The sequence below is a fragment of the Poecilia mexicana genome, unplaced genomic scaffold (genome assembly GCF_051168715.1).
Source record: "Poecilia mexicana isolate PSO_F unplaced genomic scaffold, ASM5116871v1 scaffold_9, whole genome shotgun sequence".
Classification (NCBI taxonomy): domain Eukaryota; kingdom Metazoa; phylum Chordata; class Actinopteri; order Cyprinodontiformes; family Poeciliidae; genus Poecilia; species Poecilia mexicana.
Window position 1 is genome coordinate 16,758,826 of NW_028263378.1, and position 14,110 is coordinate 16,772,935.

Here is a 14,110-nt window from a genome sequence, read left to right on the forward strand (position 1 = left end):
GCGACGGTCGGCGATTTCAGCACCGAGGAGAGCGACTCGGTCCGGGGCGTCTGCCGGCAGCCAATCAGAGAGCGCGCTGGCTGAGCTCAGGGGGAACCACGTGATTCCTGATCAAAGTGGGGGTCAACACAAGACTCTGCAACCTTCACAGAGAGGGAGACGAGGACAGGTGTCCAGATTAATAAAGGATATATCAGTATTCAAACGAGGCGATTTTAAATAGTACACTTTTACAAAAGTTAATTCGAATATGAGTCAAATCACAAATTTAAATGATGAAAAGAGGTAGAAATATTGATAATTAATATTTCTTTATGAGCATTTATTCTTTGTAAGGATTTTGAAAGGTATTTACAAACATATTGCAAGCATTGTAGTTCTCAAACTACAGTTAAGCATCTCAGTAAAAGATTTTTTAAAATTTGTTTATAGAGTTTAAAAATAGGAGGCATGTACAGGAAAAGAGAAGACAGAGGGGAAAAAAAGTCACAGTAAACTGAAACTATGAGGAGTGCCGTCAGATCAAATGAGGGGGAGTGAGACATAAGAGTTATGGTGTGTCTCTGCATTGTTAGGGGTTTGTTGTAAGTGGTAGCACAGCGTACTGAACAGTGTGACACTTCCAGCAAGCTCCATGGTTGATTACATTTTTGTTGCCTTCTCTTAAGAATGGCAGTAGTAATGTCCTTGAACTGAGGCAACTAAAGCTGGTTGCAGTTGATTTGATTTGGGGGTATATGCGTAAATATGGTTGAAATCAGAAAAAACGGCGTCAGACTAAAGGCTCTCAGGGGTCACAGAGAAGCTTCCAATAGGTGGCGCCATTGTCAAGTCACTGTTACAGAGTACGGCTCATCTATCTGTCTGTCTGTCTGTCTGTCTGTCTAAAATGATAAATAATAATAAATGAAACCGATATTCCAGTGTCAATGGGGATATACTGTAAAAATAAAGAAAACTTATTTCTATTTATTTTTTATGTAAAATTATTAATTTACAGAACTAATGCTAATGATAATTGGACTTTATCAAGTGTCATTTCCACAAGCGTTTGTTTGGCTGATTTGCGCTCTTGAACAAGTCCGTGTGGAAACATGCTCCCCAGGACGGTCGTTCCACATGGACAACAGAATGTTGTGGTGCAGACCAGAAAGCTCGGATAAGCTTGTGGGGGAGTTTCTTGGCACAGGACCCACAATCAGGTAAGATCTCCATGTGGTAAACAACAAGTTAGTGATCAGGGTCAGCTCTCAGCAGGGCAGCTGTTAAGTGTAGGTTAGCAGGCCGTCTGGGCCGTCTATGGCCAAGAGAGCAAACACGCAGTCTGAGTTATGCCCCTAAACCTCATACCCCAGTGTGGTTAGTGACACTTTAGCGCATTTACTTGTGTTTTGGGGACAGCATCTGAATGTTTTGCATTTGTGAAGTTACTATAGTGTTCGGAGTGGAGCCTGGCCTCGGTGTTGTTGGTAAGTTAGCCTGGAGGCTAAAGCTAGCTCGTTTTTACACATGACAGGTCCTGGAGTTGATATGATCAACTCATGTTAAAGTCGTGATTATCTGATGTTATTAATATCAATGTAAACTTTTATTCAAATTAGGTCCAACACTTGTATAGTGATCTTAAATCGATAATTGTTCGCGGAATTCATTTTCTTTATGGCAATGTGGCATTTAATAAACGATTTTCATTCTTTTATTTTTTTCAGGTGGTCATTTAACTCAATCTGATATGTTTGAATGGAATGGCTTAAAAGGAGCCTTAAATGCATAGTTGGATTTTTTATTTATAGAATAGTGATTTCTCAAAACAATGTACGTTTAATAGAGTCTGTATTTTGGTAAAGCTTATACTGAAAAAGTAGTTCAGGTGACAAAATAAATGTGGAATAAATCAACTTTTTGCAAAGCTGTCGTTTTTGCAGTGTAGTATGAACCCCCTCATTGTATGATTACCCTAAGTAAGAAACACATAATGGTTTTACTGAAATATTTACAGAAACATTCAAAATAACAATCTAATACCTTTTATTTAAAACTACTGCAAACACATTTCATGTATCAATACAGTTATAATAATTGTATTAATATAAAGAAATATTGGCTCAAATTTACAGGGATATTTTAGGCAAACATGCTTATTGTGTAGAATATTATACCTTTTTTGTATCGTTTCAGAATTGTAAAGATGGATGATGGCCCGTTAGTTTCCTTACCAAAACTATTTGATCACTGAAAATTGTTCTAAACTCCAGTTAGTCTTTCTAGTAATCTTTCAGGCTGCTCAACAGCAGTGCACAGCAATAAATGAGGAAGGAGCTACACAGAGTAAAAACTCCAACCCCTCTGCAATTTTTCTAGCAGCTTATTCCCAGGACTTTACTCCATAAGAATGCTTTTAGTTTCACAGCCAGACCTGAGCATGTTGTCAAATGTTTAGAATGTGCTTCACTTGTAAACTGCTTTCCATATAGTCGAATGGCCGACTTCAGATTCTTCTGAGATGTTTTTAAATCCCTCACCAGACTTACAAACACTGACTTTTGTGAGGTATCCAAATCTTAAAATTTGTTAGCAGAATCACAGTCGTCTTTGCAATGCAAATTTTTTAACGGCACACTCTCAAAGGACATAGTGGTTGACAAATTCTGTTTGCTATTGCTCTCTGTGCGGCAGTAGTATATTTACCCAGCTAAATGGACTTTCAGTGCCTGTCAGTTATCTCCCTACACGTGTGTCCATTCTCCGTTGTCTTTATTTTTCAGGAACAAGATGATAAAAAACTGGGGTCTCGTCGGAGGGATCGCGGCCGCTATTGCAGCTGGAGTGTACGTCTTGTGGGGCCCAATCACTGAGAGGAAGAAGAGGAAGAGAGGTGAGAACTGAGGGGATTTAAACTGAACCCGTTTTAAACTCTAGGACAGATTTTAGATGATTGAAATGAACTATTAGAGCATGAATGTGTGTGTGTGTGAATGAGTGATGACTAGAATCTGTATTTCGGTAAAGACATACTATGTAGCGCTTGGTACAGCGCTACATAAATACAAACCATTTACCTTTCAACTTTTGGGGGACTATAACATTGAGATTAGCTACTGTCCACTTAATGTAACTATAACAAATGAGGGCTTATGGTGATTGTGTGTACGCAGAGCTAAAGAAGTAACCGCATTGTTTGAAATGCAGGTTTGTAGAGTTTGGTAAATGCAGATACGGGATCAATATTCCCTCAGTTCGATCTAATTTCTTGGTGTTGTTTGCAAGTAGCAATGCTTTTTTTCCCCCTCTCTTTTGCTGCTGTGTTACATCAGCAGTGCTTCTTTGTCAGTTGATTGGGAGATTAGATTGGCTTTGGAAAGTTGGCTGGCTTCTTCCCCATATAAGCAACCTCCCTCACTGATTTAATCATTAGAACCGCTTAGTAACAATGTCACGTATGTGACGAGAGTACCAGCTAGAACCAACCTCAAAATTTTAAAGACAAAATAGCGCCTACTCTCCCTGAAGTTACGGAAACGGGGCTTGCAGGTAGGAGTCGACATTTCTGGCTATGATTTGCCATGGCTTGCGTTTCTCCACAGGAATGGTGCCAGGTCTGCTGAACTTGGGCAACACCTGCTTCTTGAACTCCTTGCTTCAGGGTTTGGCAGCGTGTCCGTCTTTCGTCAAATGGCTGGAGAGGTTTTCGGGCCTGCCCTCGATCCAGTCTTGCAAAGACAACCAGCTGTCCTCCACGCTGCTGCAACTACTCAAAGGTAAGTGTGTAGGGGCTGTCGCATGAAATAAGTAGAGCATAAAGAACCTATCAATGTTAGTTTTTTGGGGGGTTTGTGGGGGTTTCTCCCCCCTCACGGTTTGTGGTCTGACAGCTCTGTCCAGTGAGGAGCCTGGAGACGAGGATGTTTTAGATGCCGGATGCCTCCTGGATGTTCTCAGACTGTATCGCTGGCACATCAGCTCATTTGAAGAGCAGGTCGGACTGCTTTTTTTTAATCATTTGTGATCAGAACCTAATATAAACTGAACATCAGCATGAATGTCCTGTTCATAGCTTTTCTTTCTGGGTGGAACGATTAAACAACAAGTTGCACCTGACCATTCACTTTTTAAACATCAATAAGTCTCTCTAATAATAATAATTATGGCTGGATATTTGCAGACTCTTCTTGGCAGAACTGAGTTCATTTAAATTGGTATTTATGCACAGTTGAGACATTTTCAGTAGGACTGAAGTCAGTGCTTTAGGATGATGATTCCTTGAACTTCACATTCCCTGTATTATCCATTCCAAATCCAGATCTCATGTGTGTTTGAGCAATTACCTGGTTGAAACGTATGTCAGTGAGTTCAAGTTTTACCTTCATGAAATGAGGTCAAATTGAAGAACCTGGAGGTTGTTGTCCTTCTTCCTTTCATTATATTCTCTGTGCTATATACTAGCACCATTGGCAGCAAGATAGGCCCTCAGCATGGTGGTGCCACCACTATGCAATTGTAAACTTCTGAATGGAGCTTTAACTTATTTTGCAACAACTAAAAATCTGATTTCTTCCCTTTTAAGGATGCACATGAACTTTTTCACGTCCTCACGTCTTCTCTAGAGGAGGAGCGAAATCGCCAACCCAAAGTCACACATTTGTTTGACATGCAGTCCCTGGAGGTAAGTTGTCTCCACATGCACCGGGGATCCTAAACTGCAGAAGTCGCACAAATCTTTTTTTTTTTGTTTGTTTGTTTTTGTTTTTTAGTTAAATGTTCTCCTACTTTGTGTTTGCTTTGTTTCTAGCCTCTTCCTGATGAAGAGGACAAAACTATGGCCTGCATTAGTCGAGGTATGAATAAAAAATAAAAATCAAGAGGCCAAATTAAGAATACCAGCAAATGAGTGTGTTATATTTAGTTCATTTTCTCTGCAGCTCCTCTTCATCCAATACCGGGTCTCTGGAAGTTCCAGCATCCTTTTCACGGTCGTCTAACGAGCAATATGTCGTGCAAGCACTGTGAAATCCAAGTGTGTTTCTTTGAGATATAGAATTAAGTAACATGCTGGTTTTGATGAATTTGTGAATAACAACTCAACTTTGTTCATTAACAGAGTCCAGTACGGTACGACTCATTTGAGAGCCTCTCTTTGTCCATCCCTCTTCCTCAGTGGGTAAGCTGAAAAGGCAGGATTATTAATGTAGCACTTTACATGATTGGTTAGCGCATTATTGTGAAGTGGAAAAAAATGGATTCTTGGTTTTCAAAAGTCTTTACAGATTAATATCTAAAGAGTGTGGCATTAGTAACTTTGGAGGAGCTGCAGAGATTCACAACTTGGGTAGGAGAATTTGAAAACAGGACAAATTATCTATGGTGCACTTTACAGATCTAAGCCTTATAGAGCACAGGCAAGAAGAAAGCCATTGTTGAAAGATGAATATAAGACATTTTGTTTGCTAAAATCCATGCAGGGATACAGCAAACACTGGATTCACCTGGAGCACACCTTGGAGGTGGCAGCACCATGCTGTGGGGATGCTTCAGCAAGGAAAAGTAAAGCTGGTCAGAGTTGATAGGAAGATGGCTACAGCTAAATATAGGGCAATCCTGGAAGGAATCCTGTTACATTTACCTGAGCTAAATGTCTAGGAATACAAATCCACACTACATTTTTCAGAGCTTAATTTGTAATCAACTTTTGAAAACCATCTACTGCTTTCATTCCTCTCCACAATTATGCACTAGTTTCTGTTTGCCTACCTCATATAAGTCTAATAAGTTGTAACGTGGAAAGATTTCAGCTCTGTAAATACAGTGTGTCGCTCATCAGCAGCTGGTTTTTGTTTCTGTTCACTTAAACCGTCTTTCCTCTCAGGGTCGGCCTCTCTCTCTAGATCAGTGTCTGCAGCATTTCATTTCATCAGAGACAATCAAAGAGGTGGAGTGTGAAAACTGCACAAAGGTACTTTAGTTTCTGTAAAATAATTCCATTGTTTGTGAACAGACATGGTTCGGTTGATCTTTACTGTCTTTATGTCGTCCTTCAGCTTCAACAAAGCTCGACCAGAAACGGGCAAGTTTTTGAAAGCCAGAGGACGACGTTTGTTAAACAGCTGAAACTTGGAAAGGTTTTTTTTTTCTTTATTTGTTTTCTCTCTAAACCGTTAAGAGATTTTAGTTGCTGGTACACAATGAATGCGTGTTTCACATTTTTATTCATAGAGGGGAAAGAAATGCAACCCTTGTTTCATGTATTTTAAGCTCCCTCAGTGCCTCTGCATCCACCTACAAAGACTGACGTGGTCCAGTGAAGGAACGCCCATCAAGCGTCAGGAGCACGTCCAGTTCACGGAGTATCTGTCGATGGATCGCTACAAACACAACAGCTCCACACAGAGGAGTCAGCGGTTCACATCGGCTCCTAAAGCCATAAAGACAGAAAGTTTGGAGGATTCCACAGAAAGGTTAAAAGCCAATGGGACAGGTGTGTTGGGTTAATAGGCGTTTTTATTTTTAACAGCATCGTTCTCTCTTTCTTTGCTTTTTCTTGCTTCAATTTTCTTTCCCCCTTTTTTTGTTCCAGGTGCAGAACATCATAACAACAACAACAACAAGCCTTTCTCTAATGGAACCTGTTCTTCTGTATTTCTTCTCTCTCCTGGTTTGAGCCCACAGCTCGGTCTCACGTATGACTTCAGGTAAACTCTGCAGCAGCCGTTCATCATCAGCGCTTTATCACATGGCCACCTATCAAAGAGTGGAGCCTTTAAACAAACCTTGTATCTTTTCAGAGAGATAAAAATGCAACAAGTGTTTCGCATAGGCTTAAAACAGGCCGGTCAACATGCACAATACATTAGAAATGATTAGACTGATGGTGGTTCTGATAGCTGTTTGGGCCAATTGACAGAGCCAAACTAAAATAAATCTGAGAAGTCTCCTGCTGGAAGATAATAGTTATTTCACTCACCTAGTCTCATTAAAATATGATTGTCAGCATGTTGGAGAGAATCATTCAAAATTATGATTAGTCAAAATCTGTGGTTGGTGTAAAATGTCCCATGGGAGACTTTTTTTTTTGGTCTCAAAGAAAATCTGAGCATGAAAAGATTAAAACTTCAAAAGCTTAAAATGACAAATGGATCAAATTAATATAATTTTTAGAAAGCAGGACAGTTTTTATAACTTAAGTGCTATTTATTAGTTTTTGTGCATATAATGCAGGGAAAACTTCATTACACCTGAGCGATGTAAGGATGCACAGGTCGGACATGCAGGCGGTTTCACCGAGCTGACGCCCGGATCTCTGTGTCTCCTTCCAGCTCCGCAGAGTATTTATTCCAGCTAACAGCGGTGTTGGTTCACCATGGTGACATGCACTCAGGACATTTTGTCACCTACCGCCGCAGCCCTCCCTCGGCCTGCAGCGCCTCACCCTTCAGCTGTCAGTGGCTCTGGGTGTCTGACGACTCCGTGCGGAAAGCCAGCCTGCAGGAGGTGCTGTCTTCCAACGCGTACATGCTCTTCTACGAGAGAGTGCGACGGCCGACGATCGATCGAGTGGTCACCTGATCGACCTCTCGCCGTGGTTACCACCGGGTGGCTTTGCACCGAGTTGTCACAGCGTCGTGTCGCAATGGAAACCGAAACGGAGGCCGGTAATCCCAAAGATAATGGACCTGCAGGATTTCTCTCAGATATTGTCACATAAGCTACTTGTGTTTAACACTTTGAACAGTTTCCTGTAACAGACGACAGGAATACTTGACAGTGCCCTGTGATTACACTCCAAATGAGGAGTTTTCCAGAATATTTTTGACTTTGTAATCATGCAGTGGTGTAAATATAAATGAAAAATGCTGTTAGATATTCTTGTTAATTTGTCAAAATTCCTTTAAATCGCAGACACTTAATAAAGTGAAATAAAGGTGTTACACATTAAAAAAAACCTATCAGTGAAATAGTCCCAGCTGCAGCCTTGTTGTTTAATTTACATTCCCATCATTCCCAACAGCAGCTGTAAACTCTTACACTGGTAATTTCAGCTACTACTCTGCCATTTCAAATCTTGTTTATGCTGTAATTTGTAAACCTGCACGGTGGAAGATAAAGTGCCATGTTGTTGTCGGTGTTCAGCATTTCGATCATATGAAACCACTTATGCAGCATCTCTTAGGGCTGTCCTACCTTACCTAAAATTACGTTGCATCCAAGCCGCTGCTCATGGTGTCCAGGTTCTGCAGATTTTTAGTCGGCTTCGTTATCGAGACTTGATTATGTGCAGATGCTTCTGGGCAATTTATCCTGAATGTTTTTAAGTCCTCGGCAGTAAATAACTGCGAGTTTCCTACCAAACCGAGAAAATCTAAATGCAGCAGCGTCTGTCCGGATGTTTGCACTGATGTATTTTCATGTCTTTGAAAGTGATTGTTTTCAAATTTAAAAGAAAAATAATAAAGTTTTACTTTTGTGTTTTATGTAAGTGAGGCTGTTGCAAATGCACCAACATCAATGAGGTTTTGTTTATTTTTAAACTATGTTAAATTGTCTTTGACCGAAATGCACATTCTGCCATGTCCTGGAAGATTCAGATGATCAAAAACAGGACTTTCTAAAACAGATTTAGGAAATTACATTTTTAAATTAGAGATATTTTTAAGACGGGAACTAATTGCGTGACAAAATTTACTTTAAGTTGTGTATACGTGCATTTTCTCCACTGACAAATGTATCATGACACTAAAACCACAGCTGGGCAGAAAAGCACAGATTTCCGCAGTTAATTTCTAGAGTGCACAGAAAAAAAAGTTTTTTTTTTCTGAAAATTTTTACAGAAATTTTTTCTGTAAAAAAACGGAAAAAAATTTTACAGAAAATTTAGTTTTCTGTAAATTTTGTCTGATATCACAAGGCAGACATAATCAGCCGAGATTAGTTAACACCCATTATTCATGTATTTGCTTGACATAAAAAAGGGAAAAGAAAAATCTGCCTTTTGTGATGCCACCATAATCATAGGCATGTGGAAGATTTCTTCTCGATTTAAAACAAATTGAAATTAAAGAAAACATGACCTGTTTCTTTATGGGTAACAGGCAACATCTAAAGTAAGTTAAACAGATTTAGTGGAAATGTTTGGACAGTATATTCAAATCTTGATTTACCATAGCAGTATTTGTTAAAAATGCAAACTTTAATCTGGGTTTTTGATGTTAATGTTCCTCTTTGACTGTTCAGCGATGTCCTCCAAGATGCGTCTAAAGGTGAGATTAATGCGAGGTGAGAGGACCTTCTTCCGAACCGGAAGGCTGTGGTACCAGAAGGTATTGGTGGGAGGGTTCATGAGCAGCAGGCTTCCGTGAGCCAGCTCCAGCTTCACGGGATCGATCTGTCTGTTGCTCCGTTTCCCTCGAGCGTCTCTGTGTCTAAAGACGAAGTCTCGAGCTGCTCCCAGAGAGACGGAAGCGATGGGACAGGAAGGGTCCAGCTCCTTCTCGTCGTCCCGATGCTCCCCCATGTGATCTTGTCCATCTTTGTACCTGGTGGAGATAACCGAGGCTCAGGTTTGTCCAACTCTGAACTTCTGGAGTAGGCGTTGGGAAGTTTGTCACCTGTTGATCAAGACGAAGTTGAACTGCCGTCCGGTCGCGTCTGTGACCGCGTTTCGGATGCACTCCAAGGTCGGAGTCCAGGGGGAAGCCAGACGCCTCACTCCGGAGTAAGTGTAGGTGAGGCCTGCGTTCCCATAGGTCGCCTGTTTCCTCGGTATGTTGTACACCTTTCCAAACACTTGGACCTTTGATTCCTCTCCTATAAGAAAAAAAAACAAAACAACCAGCTGTCACACTATGAAACTGCAAATTCAAGCCGCATCTTTGCAAAAAATAACTACCTGTTGAGTACACCACCTCCTCCTCCAGCTGTCTGAACAGGTTATCTGCCTCTTCTTTCAAGAAGAGCAATGCATAATCACAGTCCAGTCCCTCTGCTTCTATTTTTTGCCAAGGAATAGGATGAGAAAACTCTTCAAAAGACGGGTCCTTTTCCTCCTCTTCCTCTTCACACTCATGTTCCTCCATCTTTATCATCTTTTTCCTGGGGCTTCTTCGTGGGACATCATTGCTGCACAGACGTTTATTCTGTCCCCCAAGCAGAAATTTGTCCATTTCTGTAGCCTGATGTGGCGACACACTGATGGGGAACGTTTTCCTGTGTAAACCAAGGGGAATAAAAAAATTACAACTAAAAGGTTTATTTCACTGAAAATGCATATTATATGTATGTTGATGTTGAGTAGAAAAGCTTCACATTTTAAGTAATCCCTAATTTCTACTTTTTACATTTTACATAAGGTCAGCCAGTTTATTTATTTTTGCTAGAAAATATTAAAATGTAGACCAAGGAATGTGACAAACTCTATCAAACTATCCTGTATGAAGGGTATTAAATTAATTTCACACACTCTATTTCAGTAAATTCATGGCTTTCTGCTAATAAAAACTTGGATAAACACTGAGGTGAACAACCAGCTAAAACAATGACCTTCTGTGACTTAACTCTCGTTGAGTCCCAATGTCTGTCGACAAATGTTTGTTGGTCTTGTGTAATATTATTTTCTGAGAATCCGTTGTGTTTTTTTATTACCCGTGATGAGTCACAATTCATTTAAATAAATGTTTAAACTACTTCAGTGTAACAACTAATTATCATGATGAATAAAAACGCACTTGTAACCAAAAATTTTTTTTTAAATGTAAAGTTGTGTAAGAACAGAAAACTCTGGTACATCTTGAACACCACTCAGCTCATTATAATAGGCGCTTTCGTCACTTTGTTTAGGCGCGAATTCTTTTAATTTATCGTACTGACAACGTTAGTTTACCTGAGGGTCTCGTGGTCTTTAAACAATTAAGCCTTTTATTTCTTTCCGCAGCTCACCGCCAAAGTGTTTGCAACAAGAATGATTGGACAGAAAACCATCAATTCATTTTTTTCGCCGGTATCGAAAAAGAGAGCTTCTAATGAGGTAAACGAACCGGAGGAGAATGCACAAGAGCCGGTGAGTATCGCTACTTTTACAAACGGATGGCAAATCATCATTAGAAACAGCTTGCGAACCTAAGCCGAGGCACATTTTAATTCAAAAAGACTTACAAAATAGTCAGTGTTATTTTGTAGTATTTCATATCGTCGAGTTCTCCCGCGACAAGCTTACTCCAAGCTGCGTTCAGGATCATCTCTGTTCTTGAACGTTGCCAAACGAGTTTTACTAGCATGAAACTGTTAGCACCGCTTCGTCAACTGATTTTAAAGCCGATTTCTCTCCGGGGAACGCTTCTCTCACCGGCTTTGTGTTTTGCTCAATATACCAAAATCCTGCAGAAGAAGCAGAAATGCGCTTCGGTGCTGGCGGAGCAGCAAAGCCCGCCTCCTAGTCCTCTGTCCCCGGAGCAGCTGGAAAGGATGGCTCGCAACAAGAGAGCGGCGCTGGAGAGGCTGGCTTCCGCTCAGACTCCTCCAGGGTTCGGGGAGAGCTGGAGGAAGGAGCTGGCTGCTGAGTTCAGAAAGCCCTACTTCAAACAGGTGAGAAGAGGAGATTTTCCACACACACTGTTTACTATCAGGTGTTTCAATTATTTTTTTATTATTATTTTTTTTACACTTTTGCCACAGTTGATGCAATTTGTTTCTGAAGAGAGGAAACGCCACACAGTTTACCCACCTGCTGAACAAGTGTTCACCTGGAGCGAGGTGTGCCACATCACAGATGTAAGTGTGGCTCATGAGTACGCAACTTTATGCCTGGAGAAACTGAGTGATTGAAGTGCATAACTATAATATCCATGTAGGTATTAGGGTAGAAGTACTTACAGTTATTTTTGTATATAAATTTCAACACCTGATAGTTTTATTGAGGCCATTTCTTTCAAAAGCCAAGTCAAAGCACGTGTTTATTAGGTCCATAGCTCTGACGTTTATTCCTAAAGTACATTAATTAACTAATCAGACTTTTTTTAGCTTTTTAGCTAGAGTACCTGAGGGAACCACATATGCAAACTCCATGCAGAAATACCCCAGGCCAGGTTTCAAACCCAAGACCTTCCTGCTTACAAGGCAACATGCTGCTAACTATAAATTTTCCTTTTTTCTTTTTCTTTAAAAAAAAAAATGGCAAAAGCCTATAAAAACCAAACATGTTTTTCCTGGAGGGAGTTGTTAAATGTAGTAAAGTCTTTGTCTTCGATTTTAGGTTAAAGTGGTCATTCTAGGTCAAGATCCATATCATGGTCCAGGCCAAGCGCACGGACTGTGCTTCAGTGTGAAAAGACCAGTTCCTCCTCCTCCGAGGTTTGAAGGCTGTGGTTTTTTTTTGTTTTTGTTTTGTTTTGTTTATAATGAATAGAAACTGATTATGCAGTGTTCACATTTTAAGTGTTCTGTCTTTCCACACGGGTATTTCAAGATTTAAGGAAAGACTTTGTGTCAACAAAAATTAAAAAAATAATGACCTCAAGCAGGAATTATGATGTTCCTTTATTTACCTGAAAAGAGGTGTTTTGTACAATTTTCAATGCATCTTTCATACCACAAAAACCAAGAAAAATGACAAGATTTTCATCACTCCACCTCTTTATTCATGAAAACAGCAGACCGTATTAATTGAGAGTAATAATGACAAAATTTAGTATTGGATTATTTTGTTGCCACAACTTGAATAAGAGATGTATGGGGCTGAAATGTTTCTTGAAAGGTGAGGAATTTATTTCGGCTTTTTTCCAGATCTACATAAATATGGTAAAAATGTTCTGCTTTTAGACTTTATTCCTTTTGAAATAGAGAAAAATCTAGTGATTCTCATTAAATGCCATACAGTCACACCCATATTTTGATATTCTACCCATCAGTATTTTAGTTTTTGAATTAAACACTCTCATTCAAATATTTAGAAAAAACACCCTAACCTGCATCAAATTCAGGTTCAAACTAAGTGAAGTGCTCTCAATGCTATTTAGTTGGCTGAAGCTACTGTTATCCTTTGAAAAATCTGCAAACTCATCTAACTTTAGAGTACGGCCCTGCAGTTGTACGAACACTCGAACCAAAGTTTTTTGCCTAACATTTTTAACGTTTTGCTTTCTATTTTCAGTTTGGAGAACATGTACAAAGAGCTGGCCACAGACATCGACGGCTTTCAGCACCCAGGCCACGGCGACCTGACTGGATGGGCCAGACAAGGTACTTCTATTGATTTACATTCTGTTAAATGATTAAGCAAAAAAAAATATATATTTTCTTTCATCCACAACTTTCCTGTCTTTATGTTTTTAACTTCTCACCAGGTGTGCTGCTGCTCAACGCCGTGCTGACTGTCAGGGCGCACCACGCCAACTCCCATAAAGACAGAGGCTGGGAGACCTTCACTGACGCTGTGATTCAGTGGCTCAGCAGCAATCAAGAGGGCGTCGTCTTCATGCTGTGGGGATCGTACGCACAGAAAAAAGGGGCTTCAATTAACCGAGTGAGTCTGCTAACTCGTACATTTTAACACTCAGCAAAGCTTGCTTGTGCTGATTACGTATGACGAGGATGTCCTCCTTTCTGTTATAGAAACGCCACCACGTCCTGCAGACCGTACATCCTTCCCCCCTGTCTGCTCATCGAGGATTTTTTGGTTGCAGACATTTCTCCAAGGCCAACGAGTTGCTAGAGAAATGTGGAAAGTCTCCCATAGACTGGAAGGCTCTTTAAGTCCTATGTTGGCTTTTCTGAAGCCCATGTAAACTACAGACCAAACCCACCTATAAGCTTCTTAGTTCTTCTTCTAGCAGTTATTCATGTTTTTATAAAACAATTAATACCAGCAGATTGTTCTGTGTTCACTGCACTGTTCTTTTAGTGGTTTAACTTCTGTAAATATTTGTTTTCTTTTTCTGCCCTTTTAGTTTGCACCTTGTTTCCTTTTTTTTTAACTTTTTTATGTAATGCTTGGTACATTAAAGGGTTTTCTACATTGCATAATGTTTTGGGTGAATTTCAAATTGATGTTACATCTATGTTTGGCACCATTAATGATCTATATTTGATATTCTATGCTAAATTAGGGAAGATTTAGACTCACTGT

The 14,110-nt window shown here is 40.0% G+C and overlaps 3 protein-coding genes across 7 annotated transcripts; 2 read left to right on the forward strand and 1 right to left on the reverse strand.

Annotated features, from left to right (window-relative positions):
• The first annotated feature begins 1,070 nt into the window (after positions 1-1,070).
• On the forward strand, positions 1,071-8,465 carry usp30 (ubiquitin specific peptidase 30). 2 transcript variants are annotated; one of them, XM_014987776.2, is made up of 13 exons: positions 1,071-1,202; positions 2,766-2,875; positions 3,585-3,758; positions 3,873-3,976; positions 4,565-4,663; positions 4,790-4,835; positions 4,920-5,014; positions 5,099-5,158; positions 5,864-5,950; positions 6,036-6,116; positions 6,250-6,472; positions 6,572-6,686; positions 7,311-8,465. In XM_014987776.2, exons 1-13 carry the CDS (start codon positions 1,120-1,122, stop codon positions 7,558-7,560), a joined length of 1,527 nt encoding a protein of 508 aa, XP_014843262.2. In that variant the 5' UTR covers positions 1,071-1,119; the 3' UTR covers positions 7,561-8,465. The 2 variants fall into 2 exon arrangements, with proteins under 2 accessions (XP_014843262.2, XP_014843270.2); XM_014987784.2 differs by lacking the exon at positions 1,071-1,202 and adding an exon at positions 1,230-1,469.
• A 697-nt stretch (positions 8,466-9,162) lies between these two features.
• On the reverse strand, positions 9,163-11,466 carry alkbh2 (alkB homolog 2, alpha-ketoglutarate dependent dioxygenase). Of its 3 annotated transcripts, none has more exons than XM_088008876.1 (4): positions 11,333-11,466; positions 9,881-10,197; positions 9,600-9,798; positions 9,163-9,527 (listed from the first exon to the last, which is right to left on the reverse strand). In XM_088008876.1, the coding sequence occupies exons 2-4, from the start codon at positions 10,152-10,154 to the stop codon at positions 9,182-9,184; spliced, it is 819 nt and encodes a 272-aa protein (XP_087865002.1). In that variant the 5' UTR covers positions 10,155-10,197; positions 11,333-11,466; the 3' UTR covers positions 9,163-9,181. The 3 variants fall into 3 exon arrangements, with proteins under 3 accessions (XP_087865002.1, XP_014843279.2, XP_087865003.1); XM_014987793.2 differs by lacking the exon at positions 11,333-11,466 and adding an exon at positions 11,143-11,275; XM_088008877.1 differs by lacking the exon at positions 11,333-11,466 and adding an exon at positions 10,871-10,958.
• Positions 10,913-14,007, forward strand: unga (uracil DNA glycosylase a). Of its 2 annotated transcripts, XM_014987820.2 has the most exons (7): positions 10,913-11,047; positions 11,371-11,571; positions 11,662-11,757; positions 12,239-12,336; positions 13,136-13,224; positions 13,329-13,507; positions 13,597-14,007. In XM_014987820.2, the coding sequence occupies exons 1-7, from the start codon at positions 10,949-10,951 to the stop codon at positions 13,735-13,737; spliced, it is 903 nt and encodes a 300-aa protein (XP_014843306.2). In that variant the 5' UTR covers positions 10,913-10,948; the 3' UTR covers positions 13,738-14,007. The 2 variants fall into 2 exon arrangements, with proteins under 2 accessions (XP_014843306.2, XP_014843299.2); XM_014987813.2 differs by lacking the exon at positions 10,913-11,047 and having other exon boundaries at positions 11,263-11,571.
• Positions 14,008-14,110: the final 103 nt, after the last annotated feature.